Raw genomic sequence first — 22,617 nt, 5'->3', positions numbered from 1 at the left:
CCCCTGGCTCCGCCTCCCCATCGCCCTCCTCACTATGTGGCAACTGCTGGCAGGTGTGCCTTTTCATTCGGTCCACAAATATTTATTGAGTGCCTACATATTCCAGGTCAGGTGTTTGGCACCGCGAGTGGAGCACACAACACCCTGCCCTCGTGACGGCTCCGTTCACGGGGTGCGGTAGGGAAATGTTCGATGTCTACTGGTGATGAGGACTCTGGAGGGGAAGGTGGTGAAGTCACAATGTTAAATAAGCAGGGAAGGCCTCCCTGGGAAGGTGACATCTCAGCAAAGACCTGAAAGAGGTGAGGGAATGAGCAATGAGGAAAGAGGGGTAAGAGTGTTCCACACAGGGAACAGTGTACAAAGGTCCTGAGTCACAAGTGTGCTTGGAGAGCATAAGGACCGCCGAGGAGGCCGAGGTAGCTACAGCGGCATGACCAAGGATGAGGGGAGTCAGAGATGAGGTCAGGGAGGGAGGGGGGCCAGGTTGGGAGAGCCTGAGAGACTATCTAAGCTTTTTTCCAAGATGAGGGTCTCCCAGAGGATTTTGAGTAGAAGATTGGACTTTTTTTTTAAGTTTATTTATTTATTTTGAGAGAGAGAGAGCACAAGCATGAGCGGGGTAGGGGCAGAGAGAGAAGGAGAGAGAGAATCCCAAGCAGGCTCTGTGCTGGCAGCATGGAATCCGACACAGCGCTCAATCCCATGAACCGCGAGATCGTGACCTGAACTGAAATCAAGAGCTGGACATTTAACCCAACTGAGCCAGCTAGGTGCCCCAAGATCAGACTTTTCTTTCTTCCTTCCTTTCTTTTTTTTTTTTAAAGGATCACTCTGGCTGCTGGGTTGAAGATAAACTGCAAGAAGCAAGGGCAGGGGCAGGTCCAGCAGCAGACCAGGTCGGTCCAGGTGAGAGGTGAAGGTGGGTTGTGCCCGGGTATAGGGGAGGTGGGGGGCAGCAGCAGGATACTGAGAATATGCCCTGGATATTGCTATTACAAGCTGGTGGTGATTAGATGTAGGTGGAGTATGAAAGAAGGAAAGGAGTCAAGGATGACTTCAAGGTTGCTGGGATGAGCAACCAGGAGAACGGAGTTGCCATTTACCAACATCGGAGAACATGGCAGGTGAACACGCCAGATGGAGGTATGGGGATGCCAGTTCACTTCAGGACAAGTTAAGTTTGAGAGGCCTAGTAAACAGTCAAGTGGAAATGTCAAAGGAGCAGTTGGATGGATGCGTCTGGAGTCAAAGGGGGAGGTCTGGGCTGAAGAAATAAATGTGGGAGTTAGCAGTGCCTGGAAGCCACAAGACCGGATGAGATCACCGAGGTAAACAAGAGGTCTGAGGCCTGAGCTCTGAGTCCCCCAGGACAGGAACAAGAGGATGAAGAAGAAAAGAGACAGAAGGGGCAGCCAGTGAAAGAGGAGGAAAGGGTGACCATTGGGAAAGGAGTCTAAAAAGGGAGCGACCGACCATGTCACCCAGTGCGGAGAGGCAAGTCATAATGAGCACCAAGACCTGGTCACCGGGCTTGGCAATTGAGGACGCTGGTGATCCTGTCCAGAGCACGTAGAGTGGAGGGGAGGGGCCGGGCCCGATGGGAGTGGGCTCAAGAGAGAAAGAGAAGACAGGGACTTTCTGGAAACTGGGTACAGACAACTCCTTAGAGGGTTTTGCTTTTTACAAGGGGAGCAGAGAAATGGAACTGGAGCCGGAGAGGGGATGTGAGGTCAAGAGAGGACGGGTTTTCTTTAAGTTGAGAGAAACAAGAGCATGATTATAGGAAAAATGCGATCATGCAGGAGAGGTGGGGGATTGCTGCTGGAGCACTGTCCTTGAGCAGGCGAGGGGAGGGATCTGTGCACGTCCGTCCCCTCCCTCTCGGCCTGGCCAAATCCTGCTCATCCCCCGAGGGTCAGCGTAAAGGTCACTTTCTCAGGGAAGCTTTCTTGAATCCTCCGATTAGGTCAGTTCCCTGCTCTACCCTTTCACAGCGGATGCTATGCTGCTCCGCGGCTCTCCAGGGACTGTGCCACGGGGCATAAGCCCTGTGAGGGCAGGGCTGCCTCTGGCCTGTTTGTGGCCGTCCGTCCAGCAGCCAGCATGCTGCCTGGCACCCCAGAGACGTCTGATGGCTATCTAGTGAAGGGACGAATGGTCCAAGAGCAGAACTGAAACAAATCTGGACACACACGTCTGTTTTCCGCTTCCGCCTGCTTTAATCACGTCGCAGTGGCCGGGACCTTGCCGTTACTGGCTATCACAAATATTTGGATTTAGAAGAGCTCAGTTGTTTGTTCCTGTTTGGACTCAGTAGCTTGGCTAACACACAGACCCAAGCCATGCGGCTGGACACATCCTTCCATTGACACCGTCCACTACCAACTGAACACATTCCATACCGCGTCCAGTGATTCGTTCATTTAACAAATATTTGCTGAAAGCCTGCTTAGTGCAGCATCCTGGGGACACAGGATGGAATCAGACCCAGCACCTGCCCTCATGGAGTGTGGAGTCCGGCAGAGGAGATCACAAAGAACTCCTATTCACCACGACTGTGACGCGTGCTACCCAGGGAAAGCCCAGGGGTTAGGAACACGTAGAACGGGGAGATGTGATGGCCTGGGTAGCGTGGGGCAGAGAAGGGAGATCGGACAAGCTTTCCTCTGCCTCCCTGCCCCAGCTGGGAGCTGCCTTCAGGTGGTGTTCAGGCTCGGGTCAGGAGCTCAGCGACGGGGCTGGGCTTTGGGGCTGGCTCTGGGAGTGGCAGGGCTGTGGCCTCCTGCCTCCAGATGCCCTGGTCCCCTCCCATTTCCCCTCGACCTCTGCTGAGACCTGCCTGTCTCCTTCTGCTGCTTCCAGAAGGGCTGCCTCCTGAAGCTACATTTTTGGAAAGATCTGCCTGGCGAGAAGGCTGAGCTCATTTATGGCACAGGCCGCTGGCAGTGACAGCACCGTTACTGAATCTCCCTTCTGTTTACTTTCAGGTTTTCACAGGCTCCGTTCGCCAAGAGGAACCACCATTTTGCAAGGACCATGAGGCCGCTGTGCATGACATACTGGTGGCTGGGACTGCTGGCTGCCGTGGGAGCAGCGGCAGGCCAGAAGGAAGGCTTGGAGGGCGCCGAGGAGGGCTCGCCCGGCGAGTTCATTTACCTGAACAGGTACAAGCGGGCCGGCGAGTCTTCGGACAAGTGCACCTACACCTTCATCGTGCCCCAGCAGCGGGTCACGGGCGCCATCTGCGTCAACTCCAAGGAGCCCGAGGTGCTCCTGGAGAACCGGGTGCACAAGCAGGAGCTGGAGCTGCTCAACAGCGAGCTGCTCAAGCAGAAGCGGCAGATCGAGACGCTGCAGCAGCTGGTGGAGGTGGACGGCGGCATCGTGAGCGAGGTGAAGCTGCTGCGCAAGGAGAGCCGCAACATGAACTCGCGGGTCACGCAGCTCTACATGCAGCTCCTGCACGAGATCATCCGCAAGCGGGACAACGCGCTGGAGCTCTCCCAGCTGGAGAACAGGATCCTCAACCAGACGGCCGACATGCTGCAGCTGGCCAGCAAGTACAAGGACCTGGAGCACAAGTACCAGCACCTGGCCACGCTGGCCCACAACCAGTCCGAGATCATCGCGCAGCTCGAGGAGCACTGCCAGCGGGTGCCCGCGGCCAGGCCCATGCCCCAGCCGCCCCCCGTCACCCCACCCCGGGTCTACCAGCCGTCCCCCTACAATCGCATCATCAACCAGATCTCTACCAACGAGATCCAGAGCGACCAGAACCTGAAGGTGCTGCCTCCCCCCCTGCCCACCATGCCTACCCTCACCAGCCTCCCGTCCTCCACAGACAAGCCGTCGGGTAAGTCCTTCCGTGAGGGAGCCCGCACCATCTGGGCCTCAGAGCCAGGCGCCAGGCTTCCCTTGGCCGAGACCACAAGTGGGGGAAAAGCCACGGCAAGTTGAAGCCGGGCCAACAGACTTGCGCAATCCCCCAGCGATCCCTCGGGCCAAGCCGTGGCAGCCTGGGGGGGTGGGGGCGGGGGGTGGGGGCAGTGTGCCTTAGACGGATGCTCCAAGGTAGAACCAGGAAACCGGGAGAGTCTCAGAAGAGAACAAACGTTCTCTGGCTTCTGACGGGCAAGAGCCCCAGGCCCGTAGTTTCCGGGGCTCTGTGTTAGATGCTCTGTGTTGGCAACAGGATGTCTCTCCTGTAAGCTCTTGTGCTGTGCCTGGCAGAGAACTGGCAGCTGATAAATGCTCACCAAAGAAACCAGCAGTCAAAGGAAAAGAACGTGTTATCACGGCAAAGGTATGATAAACACGTCATAGGGGCTAGGGGATGGGAAGGAGTACTTTCCATACACTTCCTAGAGTCTGCTGCTGTCTAGGATTTTCAGTGACCATTCCGTATACTCTTAAATACATGTTTCATCTTAAATACGGTAATTTTCAGAATATGGTGATGGGGGACAAACGTGGTGACTTGGTACGTTTGCAAGCTTGAAAGCTTGACCGAGGTACCAGCGTTGGGTATTTCCATGGATCTTGATTGTATCACTAACCCCTGAAGCTCCTTGTGGAAGGTTAACTGAAAAGATAAGTAACTTGCTCACAGGCTTAGCCTGCTCAGGCTGGATTGGAATTCAGGCCTTGTCACTTTAAATCTAGGGCTGACTCCTCTGTGCTCGGAGAGTCTGGGGGGAGCACAAGCCCAGCCCCCTGAAGCGCAGCCTCACATCCATCCAGGACTGTATGAGCCTTCCAGATGGGCTGTCAGATGAGAACTGGATTCATCTTTGCCGAAACTAACCACTTATCTGCTCCAAGTCAGTGATTTGGGTACCACTTCATTATACAAGCAGGGAGATATTTTTACTGAAAGTATCCTGTTTTACACTTATTTCACACTTCTGAAAATAACCACCAGTACTGGGAAGAGCAGCTTCTTGCTAATTCCAGAAGGGGGTGGCCCATGCAAAAGACAAGGGCAACACTGTGCAGGCCCGTGGCCGGGAGCACCTGCCTGCAGCACTGCGCAAGAAAGCCCTCTGCTGTGTTTGCAGGTTGAGAACGTAAGTTCTGAAGAGACTGACCTAGATTCAAATTCTGACTCCAACACTGGTTAGCTCTGGGACATCAGACCAGTCACCTTGCCCCTCAGAGCCTCCGTTTCCTCTGTTTCAATCTGTCAATTAGGGATAGATTAAAATAATGCCTACCCAAAGATTAGATGAAATACTGGGAAAAAAAAAAATGTGTCTGGCATGGTGCTGGGCCCATGGAAAGTCTCAGTACTTGGTAGCTCTGGGTTTCCTTCCGTTTTGGTCTCTTTATCTTAAAGCAAGGAGATAGAAATAAACAAACAGTCCCTTTTTAGCACTGGCTTTCTACAGCAGATGACTGGTTCCTCTGTACACATGTCTGTTTTAAATCAGAAGCTCTGAAAGAGCGGGCAGAGCGTGCTAATATGTCTTGATAGAACGCCCAGAGGGTAAAACGTGCCTTTGGGCACCAAATGAAGGCTCAGTTGAATGTTACACTCGTGATGTGAGCCTGGCTGACCTCAATGGTTACCCAACAGACCTCCTCTTGCCTAAGCATCTCTGGTTTCTGAATCCATGATTTCAGGGCATTCCTGAGCTTGAACTGAGCTGAGAGGGATAAATAAGAGTGTAGAAAGAAAGACCTAGCTTTGCATCCACCTCTTATTAGTGGTCTGCTTGTGAGAAAATTACTTCACTCTCCTGAGCTGTAATTTTCTCCTCTGGAAAATGGGGGCAGGAGTTATGACACAGCAGGGTTGTTGGGGAAACTCAATGCAATCAGGCATGTGATATTATGTCACCTGGGGCAGCCAAAAGTGGAGGTGCCCCTACTCTGTGCCGGTCACAGCACCGGGCTTCGGGGAGTTGGTAAAAGCTACAGTGCCAACCTCCAGGAACTCAGTCTGGAGGAGGTGGAAGATGTGTGAATGTACTGGGATGTATCCAGTCCCTCTCAGTTCCTCTGTCCTCTCAGTTCCATCCCCCCGAGATGGGCACATCAGATCTGACAAAGGATTTCTCTGGGGGGAGCATCTATCGAGGCCAAAATTACCAGAACGTTGTAAGAACTGATGGGACCAACACAACAAGGTACCTGAAATCAGGAATGCAGCGAAAATCATGGGCTATGCAGTCACTGTGGTGATACCATGGTGTGCTAAGTGCCCTGCAGAGTGGTGAAGGAGGGGCTATGGGGACACTAAGGTAGCACGCGTGACTGAGTCTGCCTGGAGTAGAAGGGAAAAGGTGGACAGAGGTGGGACTTCCGTGAATGATCTGGAAGAGTCTACCAGGTGGACCGAGGAGTTGGACAATGGAGTTACTAGTCAGTCCCTGATGGAGATGAGTCTGTGCAAAGTCCTGGGACCATGGTCCTACTCTGGGCACCTCAAATGGTCTGGACCCCCTGCTTCTTCACGTTCACAGTCCATCATGGTCTGTGTGCATTCCAAGGCCCCTGCACACACCCCAAAACCCACTTTCTCTCCCACTTAAGGAAGCACACCTTCATGGGAGGGAATGGCAGTGACTTCATGTGGACACAATTTATCTCTAAAAAAAAAAAAAAAAAAAAAAAGCCCTCCCAAATGTTGGTAGTGATTGTTGGTAACAGATTCCCTGTGACCCACCTCCCCACTCCAGATGTCATCAGCCAGACCTGTGGAAGCTGAATGGGCAGGGAGGGCCCAGTAGTTTCCTGGGGCTGGATGACACCCGGAGGAAAAGGCAATGGCCTCTCAGCCAATCAGCAGGGAGCTCTTATCAGTACTGTTCTGAGAGCTCCAGGGCAGGTTCTGCGCCTGGAAGACAAAACCTTCTTCTGTGCTCTCACCCATGAGGTCCTTTGTTCCCAAGGATAGCACTGGGCCAGAAACACCTTTGCGTGCAAGACTTGGCAGCTTCTGAACCTTTCATCCCATAACCTCAGAGCCATCCTCTCTTCTCCTCATTGTCTGGGTCACTCAGCCCACAGCTCACCCTTCCCCTGGGGACTGAGGGAGCCAAGGCCGCTTATTTGGAGCCGCACTCACCAGCTTGTTCCCAGCCAGACAGTAACAGCCTGGCCCCGGGCCAGGCCCAGGCCACGGAGAGCCTGAGGGAGGGAGGCCCAGGCAGCTCCTGGCTTCCCTGGTGTCTCACTGGGGTTCTGTCCTGCCTCCCTCAGGTCTGGCCAGACCTGGGGCATCTCAGTAAGGATGATGCTTTGATGAGGCCTATGCCAAACGGCCCTCCCTGTGGCCCTGTCTCCTGGTGGGCCGGCTGTTGCTGTCCACCCTTCCTCTTGTCCTCTCCACTTTCTAACACTCACACATCCCCTGACCTCCTTCTCCACGTGTGTGCCCTGGACACATAAACACACGTACACGCACGCACTCATCACTCAGGTCCGCCATAGAGGAATACTGCCAGGGTCATGAAAAGGCACGGGAACAGAGAGGATGGAGCCTCAGTGCTGGCCTTCTCCCCAAATGGTCCAGGAGGCCTGGGACACTGTCCCTCGGCTCTGTGCGGGCACAGCCGGGCACATGCCAGTCCTCCTGCCACGGCACCCGCCCTCGAGACTGGTCACAGGAGGACAGGCAGTGTTAGCACCAGCTGCCACAGCAAGGCCCTGCCTGAAACAAATCCTTAAAAACCAAAAGGTGTAGGCATTTCTAGCTGCTTTCTCTCCTGAGAACATCATCAGCTCAGGTTGCTTCTCAAGGGATCAAGAGGAGACCACAAAATCAGAAAAGATTAGAGCTCATTAGGGGCCTCATCAACCCAGAGCCTTTCACTGGCAGAATTAAGATCGGTCTCTGGACGCATAGCTTCCAGGATGTTGAGGTTCAGAGAGAGTAAGTAGCTCAGCCAAGACTACACCGCTAGGGAGTGGCTCAGCCAAGACTCAAACCTGAGTCTGTCTTAAGCATTCTGGGATACCGCACGTTTCCACGGAAAGGCTGGAGGGGAACTGGTGTGAAAATCACTGTATAAACGCTTGAATTGGCCCCAAGTGCCTGCTACCTGGGATGTGACCCTCCATCACTATTCTATGTACTAGGTTCCAAGCACCTCCTTCTAAAAGAGCCCTGGGAACAGAGTTGGTGGATTTGCTATAAGGACTCTTACGGTTCTAACAACACAAGACAGCGTCACTGCAAACTCATCACTATCATGCCGTCCCCTTATTCAGGTATAGGAGAGACCAACCCAACCAATCATGTGTGGCTAGCTCCCCAGTCGTACAAATGGACTGTTGTGGGTGAATTTAGGTAGTAGACTGTATCATAACCCTGAGATTAAAAAAAAAAAAAAAAAAAAGATAAAGCGGAACTGAGTTAGCATCACACTGCAGAATGTGTAAAACAACTGAGCTCTCCCACAGAAAACCTAATATGCGCCCGACTTCCAGTAAATGGACCCAACTGAAGCTGCAGATAAATCTGATTTAATTTGTACTGAATCTGGACACATTTTCTGGGTTTATTTCTACTCAGCATTTCAACGTACAGCAAAATCGGAAGTCCTGATTTCTTTAAATACGTTAAATACATAAAAATCAGCAGAGGTGATCTGTTCTTGGGGCCACATTAGGTGGCAACCACATTGTTTCACTGCTAACACAGAGACCACCCGTTCCCCCCACCAGATGCTCTATGGCCGGGTAGGCACAGACAACTCGAACAAGTGTTTTCCCAGGTGGATTTTCCCTCCTATATTTTACTTCCCCCTGTGAGGTAGGAAATACGTATGTTATCGATTGTGGATTTAAAATAGAGAACAAGATAGATTACACTGTAGCTTCCATTCTTTCTGGAGGTCAAGCAATTGTCATTCCAGGTGAAAAGCTGTTGGTCCCATGTGCAGACCAGCTCCAGCGACTGGGCTTCCAAGCCTGAAGCTCTGTAGGGACTTGGAGAGGCACCTGGGAATTGTGAGGACGGGAGGGTGACCGTAGCCACCACCAGCTCTGCCTTTCAGTTTTCCAAAGCTGACGGAAAACCCAACCCAGGTCTCTTGCCGCCAGGGCTTGTGCTGTTTTCACTGCACTATGCTGTCTTGTTCCTGAAATGTTATTGCTGAACAAAGTAAGATTCTCAAATTCATTACAAACTACGCAATCCAGTGATATTTCAAAGAGCATTCTTTGCTAGCTTCTTCATAAACAAAAGCCACTGGAGTTCAAGGTGGGTCATCTTCCTTCTGGCTCTGCTTTCTCTTTTCTCCTCGGATACCTCGGGGAATGGATCACAGAGAGCCTCGAGTGTGATGGCAAGCTCTCCCTGCCTTACTCGGGTGTTTTCCAAGGAAGACATTCAGCTACATACAGGCTCGGTCTCTTTACAGCCCCACGGGATGAACTATCAACTTGTTACTATTAAAAGTGGTGATCTGGCATCTGTGGCCTAGAAATCCCAACAGTTTGGCACTTGGCAGACTAAAAGCCATCTGGAAAATCCTGGCGCTTGGGTATCTGCAGCCAGCTCCAAGCCACATAGATGGATCGCTGGGGTGAATTTGTGCAGTGGACTGTATCATTACCCTGAGATGCTCCCCCAGGAAAAAAGAGATTGATAAAGCAGAATCACGTTAGCATCGTACTCAATGGTGTCTAAAACGAAGGTGGTTAGGCGTGTTGAACGTGTGCTGTAAAAGTAATGTCTCAACTTCAGCTACCCCTGGGATGACTCTTGAGGAGGAGCGCCTTAAAAAAGGAAGCCTGACGATCCTGGCTTTGTACCTCAAGATGAGCCAGTGGAACCACAGGACCTGGAATGCTTTTATGTAATGCTTTTCTTTTTTTCAAATGAATAAGTGATTTTCCTTTAGCAGATTTTTAATACAGTAATTTAAGTTAGAATCACAGTGTATACAGAGAAATTTTGCTAAGAAAAAGAAAATTTTAGTTTAAATGACTAATATTTTTTTAAAAAAACAAACCAAAAAAACCCCTCTAACTGTTGAAATTAAGATGTCTTAGGGGGTCTGTCCAGAGTAACCTCCAAAAGAGCAGAAATCCAATCGTCTGGCAGTATCCCAGATACAACGGGCGGACTTCCTACGACAGACCGTCCACACGTTCCCAGGTTTTGGTTTGGATCCTGATGACCCTCTGCTGGGGGGCTCCTGTTCCCAGATGTTCCCAGACTGATCACTGATTCTCAAAGTGGGAAGAACAGAAGGAAGATGACAAAGAGAACGTGGCTCACGGTGGTGAAGAAAGGAGAAGAGATGGGGGAAGGCACGCGGGGCACTAAGGGACCCTTAAGTGCTGGCAAGATGGACACTCGATCACGCCCCTGATGAGGCCCCCACCCGAAAGGATCCCAGAGACCGATGAGATGACGGGACCCCAAGCAATCCTAGCACGGTGACACAGACTCAGCACGCTGCAGCAGGGAGAAACAGGCCCAGAAGGCAGACGTGAGTTCTAACCCTAGAGCCTCCTCTTTCCAGACGTGCAGTCTCCCTGGGACTTAGTTCCCTCCCTGTTGGAGAGGCTTGTGAGGAGGAAATGAAAGCCCGGGTAAAGCACCTGGCCGGCAAAAGGCTCCAGGTACATGGCAGTCATCATTCTTATTCTCTTCCAGTAGATAGATAGATAGATAGATAGATAGATAGACAGATAGACAAATAGATATATCATAAGGCATCATGGGAACCCCGAGGAGGATTAAGTAGCTCTTCTGGGGCTGGGGAGGACCTCCTGGAGGAGGAGATGAGGAGGCTGAGGGCACAGCAGATAAGCACTCAGAATCACTGCCCCCCATCATCCAGAAATCACGAAGAACAGGCTTGGTGCTGGGCAAATGCCCTCTTTTCAGAAAGAGAAAGGATGAAATACTAGAAAATCTGGAACAATTAGCTTAAACCCCAGTAAAATTATAAAAAAGATCAGAGAGAGGGGTTCGTGAGCATTTGGAAAATTAAAAGGTGATCAGTGAAGGCCAACACAGGTTCTGTAAGCACAAGCCCATAAGCTGATTCCCTGTCTTGGAAAGGGTTAATAGGTTGGCAGACCGCTTGAACACCACCTGCCCGGTACCTGTGGGTTGCCGTCACGGGTCTGATCAGCTCTTCCACGATGTGCCTGCAAAACAGCACCGTCGACCTCTGGACTGAGAGATGCTTGCTCACTCTCATCGCTATATCCAGGGAGGCTCAGAATGCTGCCCGCCTCTGCGTCCAGTGACATCCCTGCCCCGGGGCAGCCTTGGGTGCCACTGAACCACTGAACCCAAGGAACTCCGGGCTTCACCCCGACCAGTCTTGGGAGCCACAGTGTGTGGCTCAGCTCTGCATACAGTGAGCCCACCACAGCCCCTCCAGGGCGAACCTCTTTTCCCTTTTAAATTGCTTTAAAGCCCATCTTTCTCCTCCTGCCCAAGGGTACTGATGGAAACCCAGGAGTGGGCACAATGCTTTTGAAAGTGTCCTTTGGGAAGGAATGCTGCCAAGTCTGTTTACCCTGAGGTCAGACAGGCAGAAACAGGACCCCTTTATGCTCTTCGAGGGCTCCGGGAGCTCTTACATGGGAAGTCTCCCCGTGTATCACATCCGCTGAAACACACCCACCTCCCACATCTAATAGAACTTTCACTGTAAAAATTTTGAACGGATTTTTTAAATTTTGCTCTTTGAAATTATTTGGCCAAGAGTAACACAATTAATTTATGGCTGGCTCTGATTTCTCGGCAAACATCAGGCATGTTCAGGAATTCTTGGGAAGTGAGGAAAATCTAACCTACAAATTGTTTTCAAAAGTAATAACATTTTTATGAAGACTAAATTTAACAATTAACGAACTTGACAAGATGTCCCACTTCGTAGAAATTTAATTACATACTTATAAACTTTGATTTTGCAGTTTTCATATTTTAGAGCCAATAAATTTTTTTTAGGCCTCAAATACTTTCATAAACTCCTGAAAAGCTCGTCAGCCCCAGGCACCGTGCCCGTCATCTGCGGACTACAGCGGCCTCCACGGCGGGCACGCGCGTTTGGACCCTTTCCCCGGCAGCACCAGCAATGACACCCGTGACGTCAGCTCTGAGGCCCTACAGGAACTTCAGGTGCCTCTGCGAACACACCAGCTGTTCCTGTGTTTAGGTTATTGTTTCGTACTCCGGTTCAGTGAAAAAGTGGTGACTGACATGGAATACATACGTTCACGACCAAAATATTATCTATCCAAGCCTTCTGGATAAATAAGGCTCAAGCAGCCCATGTCATTCTTCCTCACCGACCCCCTCTCCGGGTGTCTGCTCTCCTGCCCTTCACCCAGGACGCCTGGCGAGTCCTGACGCTGGCCAGGGCAAGACTCACACCTAAGCAGTCCACGTGCCTTGGCTCTCAGATGGATTAATTTGGATAGGAAATTCTAGATCCAATTTCAACAACTAGTCAGTTCTCCTGTTAGAAAAATGTTTCAGGGAGTGGCACAAAGACTTTTTGGAGACAGATCATCGGTGAGAATAATTGAAAACAGCATACTGTTCTCACGAAAAAGCAGCGCGTCTCAGTACTATCACAGAAGCCTCTCCCCGGCGCCTTCCTACGAACTAAAACATTCCTAGAACATTTCCCACAGGCCACAGGGCCTCTGCACAGCCTCAGGTGGTCAAGTCCTGAGACTTGGGCTTATGGGTCAAAGAGGCCAGTCAGGCTGCTGGCCAGCCACATGGTCTAGTCCAGCTGATGGCCAGGAGGGACTCTGCTCCTCTCTGCAGGCCTCCGGAGCAGCCGGGGAGAAGAGGCATCACTGTCTACCCACTTCTTAGCTCCAGGCCTGCAACGTGCTGCCAGTGGGCTTGGTCAGATATTCACGGGGCCATCTTTCCCTAGCAGGAGGGGTGACTGCACTGACAGCTGATGCAGTTGGTAACCCATTTCTCCAAAGGGACATGAGTGGGCAGGTCAGGCTGAGCTGGTCTGCCCCCAACCCAGAGGGGAAACTGGGGTTAGGCAGTTACACTTAGGTCTGGCCGGGCTGCAGGCTCTAGCCCAGCTTTACCAGAAAGGCGCTTCATCGGGCATACTGAGCATGGGATCAGCTATCAAGAAGTGGTTCCTGGTTTCCTAGGAGGCTATGCTTCTGATGTGTAAGAACCCCAGACAGGAAGAAGGAAGCAGTGAGGGGACTCAAACCTGATCACCTCCAACCCTCACCGGGTTTGACACTGAGGTTTGGGGGCCCAAGACCTGCATACTTTGTGTTCCCATCGCCAATATCCCTTCTTCCTGAGGCCTCCCGATTCCAGGTCCTGTGTGCTTTTCCACACCCTGTGTTGCTTCTCTAAGGAACCACGCAGGCTCAGCTTGGCCATGGTGACTGCACTTCCCTTCACGTGGAACGTTCTGGCTACAGCTCTGCTGAGAGTGTAAATATGGTCTTTATAGAGATGAGGTCGGGCGCTACTCCGCTCAGAGCCGTGGTGCTGCTGAGTTAGTGTTGGCCTGACGCTCTGGGCAACGCTGCCCTTTCAGAAGAGGAGCCAAGCGAAATACCGCCTGGGCACTTTGCACTGTTCCAGGGGGAGAGCCCTGCCCACTGCACACTGAAAACGCAGTTTCATTGACAAAAAGGATTTCCATTCTTCATTTCGGTGTGTCTTTGGGGGCTTCTCCACTGAAGCTGTGACTTCTAAAATGTGCTCTGTAGAAAACATCTACCAGTAAATCACTGTACATTTTAGTCTTGGAAATTCAAAAGCGAATACAGTTACTTGTTTGTGTGTATGTGGCTGTGGGGAGGTGGGGAGTGGACAATTTCAAAACCATCAGCTTTCATCCAGCAGAGGAAAGAAGGAGAGAGAGCCCCGAGCGGCACCTGCCCTGGCTGGCCTCGCGCTGGGTGCTCTTGTGTTTGCGAGGCCCCCAGAACAGGTGGCTTTGTTACCCCTGTTTACAGAAGTAGAAACTGAGGCTCAAGGAACTTTCCAAGGACACAGTGCGAGGCAATGGAGTCACCAAGATTTGAGCTGAGGGCTCCTGACTCCTGTATTTGTATCCGTTACAGGTTTCTCATTTGAATCGGCCATTTGAACAGAGCCACATGGTAGTCCTGCTGCCATTTTCTGCTCCCTGATCATATTACTGCTGCCAGTTTTCCAATGCTGAGTATTTTTTCTGACTCCTTTTCGTCCATCATTTAGGTTTCTGACCTTTGCCACTGGTGCCTTTCATGGGAGAAAAGGGAGCGTGTTTCAGTGCAGGCGGTTTGCTAGGGCTCTGCGAGGGTTTCGGAGGGAAACTGGTCTGGAAATGTGGTTACTGATGGAAGCTGACGGGTCCTGAGACTCAGGCCAAGTGCAGTGTGCAGGAGACACGCAGATTTTTTTTTTTTTTTAACAGCAGAAAATACGAAACACCTCTTTACTAGTTTATTCCTACTCCATGATTCTGGAAAGGCTTAAAGGAAAAAACTGCCAGATTTGCCTTAAAAAAAAAAAAAAGGAAATTCTACATCATAAAAGATACTAAAATAGATGAAAATAGGCGAAGGACACCAAAAGGTAAGCAAAGAAGAAAAACAAATCTTCAATAAAAACTTTGAAAAGGTATTAATACCTTGACAAAGAAGAAGTGTAAATGTTTATTTTTTTAAACCTGGCTGACTGGCAAAGATTCGTAATAGTCCTAGGGACACAGATATGTCAGCCTGGGCCCCCCACCCTGGAGTTCACTCTGGTTGGGGAAAAAGAAAAGAGCTTTAGACTTGGGCTCTGGACCACCCAGGCCACTTGGGCTCAGACACTGGATCTGCCATATAAGCCACCAACCTCAGGGGTGGCACCTAATGACCCCATGCTCCAATCTCCTCACCTGTCCAGTGGGTGACGACAAGTTACCTCGCACTTTAAAACACTTGCCTTTTAAAAAGAGCCCTCTGTAGAAATGTCAAAGGTGAAGCTGAAAGCATGGGCGGCACCCACAAAAGCAGCTCAGGCTGGGAGCTGGGAGACCCACCTGCCACTCTCCCAGTGGCCTTCGAAGCCTCTCCTGACGGAGTGCCTCCTGTAAACCAAGACCGTCCCTCTGAGAGCCCCACCGGAGCCCCGGGGAGGCCCTGCAGTAACAGGGCTGGCTGCTTGTTTTGGGGGGTGTTTTCCAGGCCTCTGCTGGACCTCTGTCACCAGCATTCCCATTAGACATTCCCAGAGCCTCTCCTGTGCTTCTGACCTGGGAAAGCGCTGGGGGCCCTCCCACGGCCACTGTGCGCTCTGCGGTCGGGGACAGCCTCCTTATTCTCTGCCCTGGTCCCTGGGGCTGGGAGCTGAACACGAGCAAAACCTTTTTATTTTTCCTGAATGCTCTTTCTGGAGGTCTGGCCTCCCCTTCTCCAAGACAGAAGACGCACAAGGCAAAGAGGGAAGCATCTGCCTGGCCAGTGCTTAGGGTCCCGCCCCGTCCGTTGGGGCGGAGAAGGTTGGTGAACAGGTAAATGGTGAGAAGCTCTCCCTGGAGGATTACCTGTCAGCAGGAAGCACCAAGAGCGACCCCCCCTCTTTGAGGCGCAAGATCAGGCACTAGGGGTGGGGAGGGGTGAGCAAGACCGCCCCTGCCCTTCCCCGTCAGGCTCCGGGTGGGGAGGCTCGAACACAGTACAAGGACTCAGGAAAAGCCCACCTGAACCATCCAGAAAAACAACAACAACAACAACAAACCCGCCAAATTTTTCTCATTTAACTATCACGTGTAGACTAACCAAGCCCAAGTCTAACCAGGAAGGAATCTTGAGAAGTTAGATCTATGCAGGAAAAGCCGAGTACACCTTCCGCCGATGCCCCTCCCTGACACGCAGAAGGGAAAGGACAGGAATGCACAGGAGTTCAAGTTGAGAGAGGCTGGTAAGGTCAGCTCTCCCCTTGCTGGGTATCAGAGCCGCCCTGAACCCTGCCCTAGGCTTCCACTACCCGGCACAGCACCTGCGAGGGCGGGGGCTCAGCAAATAGTTGTTAGAATAAACACACACATTCAGAGAATGAGAGGAAATTTCCTTAGCACTTTTGGTCTTAACAATTCTTGGTTTGAGGACTATTTTGAAGAGAAGCTGAAGCAAACTGTGGCAATTTTATTTACTTTAAAATCTGTAGTTCAATGATTAGGTCTTGAAACAAACTTCTGAAGGTTCCTGAGATCAACAAGGAAGAACCCAGCTTCTTTGGACCTTGGTGACCCCAGTTTCAACCTCCTTGCTGGTGTGACCGACATCCAGGAGACCACTAGGGGAGGTGGGGGTGGGGTGGTGAAAAGCCTACGGTGGCTCCTCAGACCCCTCACGGCACCTGTTCCTTCTGACTGGGCTGCCCAAGCTCAGTGAAGTCCCAGAAAAACACAAAACTCATCTGGTCTCAGTTCCAGAAGAAAGCCATGGACCGGAAGGTATCCTGGACACCATCCTTTAAGTCCGTGGACCTGCTTACAGCACAGTGACCTCAGAATGCTCTGAGCATCTGGCCCTAAATGAGCTTCCTTTGGAAAATACGCATATTGGGCTGAATGGGACTGGTCCCCCCCCAAAAAGCTGTTTGGAGGCTAGTGTCTGAATCTCAGAAATATCCTGACACCTCTGGCCACGTGGCCAAATTCCGGACACTGCTTGGGCACTGTGACCCCACGGAAGTTCCTCACTAAAGACTGCAACTGTCCCTGAGCACTGTCACAGAAAAGGCAAGAGTGGAGTCGGGACTGAGGTGACGTGGGCCAACCTCAGCCCACGGGACTCAGGAGGGCAGTCACCCGTCTCTCTGCCTGGGGTGAGGCCGACCGAGCCCGAGCAGTGCTCCACACTGCTGCATTTTGGTAGGCACATCTCTCTTTTCACAATACCACCAGCTAAAAGATAAAGCACTCCAGGAACTCCACACAAAGGATCTCAGCAATCCTCACAACCTTGAGAGAGGTAAATATGATCTCCCTTCTACAAACCAGGGAAACTGAGGGTTTGCAGAAGTAAGGATGCTTGCCCAAATCACCACGTGAGGGAGTCAGAGCTAAAAGTGGTCTGGGAATCCAGGCACCCTGACCCCTAGCCCCAGGCTCTTGCCTTTACATCACGTTATTTCCTGAACTTACAGAAACTAAAATCAGTCCCCTCTCACTGCTGGCCTGTGGCTCCCAGCTGGAGGCCTGCCTGAGGTTGTGCTTGCTTTGGAGTGCGGCCTGGGGTGAGAGGCACGTGAAAATGTGACTCCATGGCCAGGCAACAGGGAGGTCTCTGACGTGCACACATCTGTATCCCCAGGCCCGTGGAGAGACTGTTTGCAGGCCTTGGAGGATGGCCACGACACCAGCTCCATCTACCTGGTGAAGCCAGAGAACACCAACCGCCTCATGCAGGTGTGGTGTGACCAGAGGCACGACCCTGGGGGCTGGACCGTCATCCAGAGGCGCCTGGACGGCTCCGTCAACTTCTTCAGGAACTGGGAGACATACAAGGTGAGAACCCCGGGCCCTGTCTGTGCTGTCGGTGAGAGCAACCGGGCCACCCCAAGAGGCCTGACCAGCCGGTGAGAGGGCCACTTGGAGGCAAGGTGCATGCTGACCTGTCGAGGCCTTGGTGGCCCCGTGCAATACACACGTGAGGTGAGGAAGACACTGACGAGGTCATTTTTGCAAACCCACCAGGGGTGGTGAGGACCAGCAGCCCCTTCCCTGCCTGCCGCTGGCAACTGCTACAAGATACGAGTTAGGGACAGACCACAAAAGGCCCGTGGACATGGGGGGACTTTAGAAATGCTGCTAGGGGGTGGCCCCTCATCCCCGTCTGGGTATAGGGAGCATCCTTTTCCCAGCTGGGGCTTCCTTGCGGGAAGACCCGGTCTCGCAGCCCAGAAGGGGCAGGTCCCCAGGCCCTGCTACTGGGAAACACGGGAACACTAGGCCCGAATTCCCAGGAAGCTGAATGCCCACCCAGTGGTAGGAAAGGCCACTGGGCTCAGCCATACGTCTGGCAGATGACAGGGGTGGTGCCGAAGGTGGCAAAAGGAGCTCAGTTCACCAAATGCCACCGCCACGTGCCAGGCACCATGCCAAGTGCTTCCAACTGTTACCTGCTTTAGTCTCACACGAGCCCCGGGAGGAAGATCCTGGTGTGGCCCCGGTTTACAGATGAAAAGGTGAAACAACCTGCTCGGGGCTGCACACAGCAGCGAGTCCAGGCCTCTGACACCAAAGCTTATGAACGACCCTGGCCATGACGCCTGTGCGTGGCTTCGCGTGGCCCCTTCCTGTCCTGGTTGCTCCCAGCCCACCTCCTGCCCAGCCCGTGTCGCTGTTTTCTTCTCTTTCTCCTCTGCTTTCTGAAGATCCACTCCTTCACCCCTTCCTCCTCCTGCCCATATTCTTTTTCTCAGGGGCGCGAGAACACAGTTGTTAAGACTGGGTGCCTGCTTCAGATCCCGAGTCACCCTCAGGCTCTCTCTGACCCTGGGCCTCTGTGGACCTAGCTCTTAGAGTTGGCACAAGGATTAATAACATAACCTACGTAAAGTCCTGAGAACAGTGCCAATACACTGGAAGGCTCACTGAATACTATCAGTATCATTAGCGAGCCCATCCATTCTTAAGACTTTGAGTGGCCACTACCTGGCTGATGACTCCTTAAATTCAGCGTAAAAACAATAATAAAACCGCCGATTTTAAACCCAGAAGGGAGCCCGGGCAGATGTAGCATGTGTTTGTCACAGCTCATACCAGTCTGGTGCATTAGAGTTTACACGAGACCCTCACACACATCTCATTCCCAGAGAGGGACGGTGAAGCTCAGAGGTGGTCAGGATCCGTCCGAGGAACTCCTGTCGCCTGCCTACTGTGTGTTAGGCTCTCGGTTTACCACATTAGGTGTGTTCCTACAACAACCCTGTAGTAAAGGTAACACAGTGTCCCCCATGTTCACACAATGCCTAGCACACAGTAGGCACTCTTTCAGTAGTCTTGAATGATGCGTGATTGAGGCTCAGACAGGAAAAGCGATTCATCAAGTCACAGCCAAGTGCAGAGGTGGGGATTTGAACCCAGGCCTGCCTTATGCTCTGCCCATTTCTGATCTCCTCTGCCCAAGGCTGAGCATCCAAGAGTGGGGCCCTGCTGGCTGAGGACACTACGTATCCCTCACTAATGCTCTCCTCCGTTTTCCCCAGCAAGGGTTTGGGAACATTGATGGCGAGTACTGGCTAGGCCTGGAGAACATCTACTGGCTGACGAACCAAGGCAACTACAAACTGCTGGTGACCATGGAGGACTGGTCTGGCCGCAAAGTCTTTGCAGAATATGCCAGCTTCCGCCTGGAGCCCGAGAGCGAGTATTACAAGCTGAGGCTGGGGCGCTACCATGGCAATGCTGGTGACTCCTTTACTTGGCATAACGGCAAGCAGTTCACCACCCTGGACAGAGACCATGACGTCTACACAGGTAGGACCCATACAGTCAAACCCAGGTGCAGGCCAGGGCAAAGAGGTCGGTCAAAGCCAGAGCTTCTGAGTCACAGCCTGAGGAGAGGAAGGTCCCAGAGCCCAGAAGGCTGACCCTGTTGCTACTCCCTGAAAACCCACTCCTCTGCCCACTGCCCACAGACCCCCTTCACAAAGGTGGGTCAGAGGAGCATTAACAAAAAGGGAACGGCAAAGAGGTGTACAAATTACACATTTGTGGGCCACTCAGGGCCAAGCCTTCACATCACCTCTCTGCCCGAGGCACCAGGTGTTCAGGCCACACTCTCCACGGACTCTGGGTAATAATGCTGGCCCTGCCTCCTACCAGTCATGTGTCTTTGGGCATGCTGCTTACTAATCTCTCCGGGCCTCGCTTCCACATCGGGAAATAAGGACAATGCCTGCCTTGCAGGGTGGTGAGAAGGTTAGAGGATGTACCTCAAGTGCTTTGTCTCAGACGTGGCAAAGAGGGCTCGATCCAAGTGGGCGGTCTTTGTGGTTACTATTATTAGCGTGTGTTATTAACACAGTGTAGTAAGGGAGCTATTAAGAGGAAACCAGGTAGGAGACATGAAGTGATTTGTCCAGGGTCATATGCCTCAAAGCCAGGTCTTTACTAGGAAGCCTTTATTAAATAAAAAACAAGGGGGAAAAAAAACCCAGAATATTCTAAGAGACACACATACATACAATCCAGCCCTGAGTCCAGATGTCAACCTCCCACAGTTAAGCCTCTCCAGGCCCCACACCCAGTTTCCTGAGATGAGGGCCTCTGCACCCCAGCTGCTTGGCAAAGCCAGCAAGGCACTGCTCCTGTCTGAGGGACCAACCCTACCTCCAGACCAAGGATGTCTGTTATCATTGGGCAAATCTGCCCCCTCCCTGCCCCCTGGTCTGCAGGCCACTTCCCTCCTCTTTAAGGTCCCAGGAACCACTTGCATTTTTCAGGCAAGCTCTGTACCTACATATTGAGGAGGGAGGTCCTCACTCTAGGTCCCCATGGCAGCCACACTCCAGCAGGCTGTTCTCACAACACTGGGGGACATGCAGTTACCTCCACCTGCTGGCTGGCACTGAAGGGGCCCCTGACGAGACAGTATGCCTTCTTAGGCAGGGTTACAGAGGCTTCTAGAAGAGCAGGGCAGGAAGAGGACCCTTGGAGCTAGTCAGATTCTGGGGACACTGGGACTGCTACAGCATCTCGAGGGCCATCGTGGATAGGAGGGAGAAGACTGTTCTATGACCCAAACCGTCAGGCCTGTGCAACAGCACCGTCAGTGGCTGGCAAGGAAGTGAGCTCCTTGTCCCTGGAGGCATGCAGATCAAGCTCAGGAGGGGCCTCCACTCACACGGGAGGCTGGCTATGGCATGCCAAGGGCTCTCTCTGCTCTCCAAACCCAAGCACTGCCATTTGGTCCCTAGCCTCGAGTGACGGCCTAACAGAGCCCAAGGAAAACTCTGGGCTGGGCTGCAGGGGCTGCGGGTGCCTGAGCCCATTCTCCCCTGAGCTTTCTGCCTCGGCCAGCCTGCAGCCTCCTTACCACATCCCAAGGCCTCAGCGGGAGCAGGGCCACCGGCCCCACTGGGCGCCAGCCCACAAACCTGACCGAGGCAGCCCTTCCTCTGAGTGGGGGTCCGCTTCTCAGGCCTGCTCAGGAAACCGGGGACCCTCTCTTTTAACTAAGAGCAGCCCAAGCAGCTGGCAGCTCCTCTTCCGCTTCCTCCCTGAGAAGGCCGATGCCCCTGCACGCCTGCTTGCACCTTGCCCACACTTTCACTGTTGTTCCGAACTGCTTGTCCTTGGCAGCAAAATCCAGCATGATATGATAGTGCCAGAAGTTTTATGAAAATATCTTTCTTTTGTGAAATCAAAAAAAAATACTTGGCTGGAATACAGGCTGGGAGGAACAGAGGAGCATTTCATCTTAAACACTTCCTTTGTCATTCTATAAAAATCTTGATCCAACAGTTGCAACTCTTAAAAAATTCCTCAGAACACTTTGGCCGCTCCCCCGCCCACCCCAGGTCATTTCTGCTTCCTATTCAAACCTCCCTGGGGCGCTTCCTCTGCACCAAGCCCCGGGCTAACTGCTTAACTATGCGCCCTCCTTCGATCACCACACAGTCCTGTGCGGGAGGCACCACGCTTACCCTCATTTCACAAGGACAATTCGGTGGCCCGGTGAGTTTGCTGGTCACAAGGCCGAGCCTCAAAGGTTGGAGCAAATCTGAGACCTGGCCCACCCCTCAAGCATTCCTGCTCCAAATGCCCTCTCCCCCACCTTCCCAGAGGGCCCTGCTAAAGGCCCTAAACAAATGGCAGCCTTGGATACAACTGCCTCCTCCCTGTGACCTCCTCCCTTGTCTCCTGCAGGAAACTGTGCCCACTACCAGAAGGGAGGCTGGTGGTATAATGCCTGTGCCCACTCCAACCTCAACGGGGTCTGGTACCGTGGGGGCCATTACCGGAGCCGCTACCAGGATGGAGTCTACTGGGCTGAGTTCCGAGGAGGGTCCTACTCGCTCAAGAAAGTGGTGATGATGATCCGGCCCAACCCCAACACCTTCCACTAAGCCAGCTCCCTCCTGACCTCTCACGGCCATTGCCAGGAGCCTGACCCGGCCATGCTGGCCCCGGCACCAGGAACAACTCCCCGCCAGTTCACCTTGGGGCCGGGAGGATGGGGCCGCCGGATTCTGTTTACCCGATCGCTGCGGCAGATGATGGAATGGAATCAATACAGTATTCTCTGTCCCTACTGCTTTTCTTCACATCAGACAGACCCTCATGTTTCCACACAGGACAGAACTACAGACAAGTCCTTCTTTAAATACATTAAATCCCTACAATGAAAACCCAACTGCAAAATACCTTCGTAATATACGTACGCATGAGCTGAGCTTATGCACATGTGTGTGTACCACATATATATGCATTTAGATATATACCACGTGTACTATATCTAGACACATATATAGGTTTGGTTATATACCTAAATGCACAGACATTCAATTCTCAGATGTTGAAGTTGTTACCAACAGCTTTGCTCTTCGGCGAAAAGCACTGCATTCACATGGTGTTACTCGAATCTGAGAGCAGATCACAGGCTATGTAGCTCTAATTCAAAGAATAACCCTTGGTGTCCACGTGCCTGAAT

General features: G+C 52.3%; 2 protein-coding genes across 8 annotated transcripts in view; one reads left to right on the top strand and one right to left on the bottom strand.

Moving 5' to 3' along the window:
* RALGPS1 (Ral GEF with PH domain and SH3 binding motif 1) overlaps positions 1 to 22,617 on the bottom strand; it is a 276,710-nt gene that overhangs the window by 111,573 nt on the left and 142,520 nt on the right. The gene's annotated exons all lie outside the window — the stretch shown is intronic.
* On the top strand, positions 3,025 to 22,329 carry ANGPTL2 (angiopoietin like 2). Its single transcript, XM_047069764.1, has 4 exons — positions 3,025 to 3,856; positions 17,272 to 17,465; positions 19,169 to 19,439; positions 21,834 to 22,329. The coding sequence occupies exons 1-4, from the start codon at positions 3,040 to 3,042 to the stop codon at positions 22,031 to 22,033; spliced, it is 1,482 nt and encodes a 493-aa protein (XP_046925720.1). The 5' UTR covers positions 3,025 to 3,039; the 3' UTR covers positions 22,034 to 22,329.

This window comes from Lynx rufus, unplaced genomic scaffold (assembly GCF_022079265.1).
Source record: "Lynx rufus isolate CCGP_SWC_20201006 ecotype Redwood Valley unplaced genomic scaffold, mLynRuf1.p SCAF_10, whole genome shotgun sequence".
NCBI classification, from domain to species: Eukaryota; Metazoa; Chordata; class Mammalia; order Carnivora; family Felidae; genus Lynx; species Lynx rufus.
This window is presented reverse-complemented; position numbering and strand designations above follow the sequence as displayed.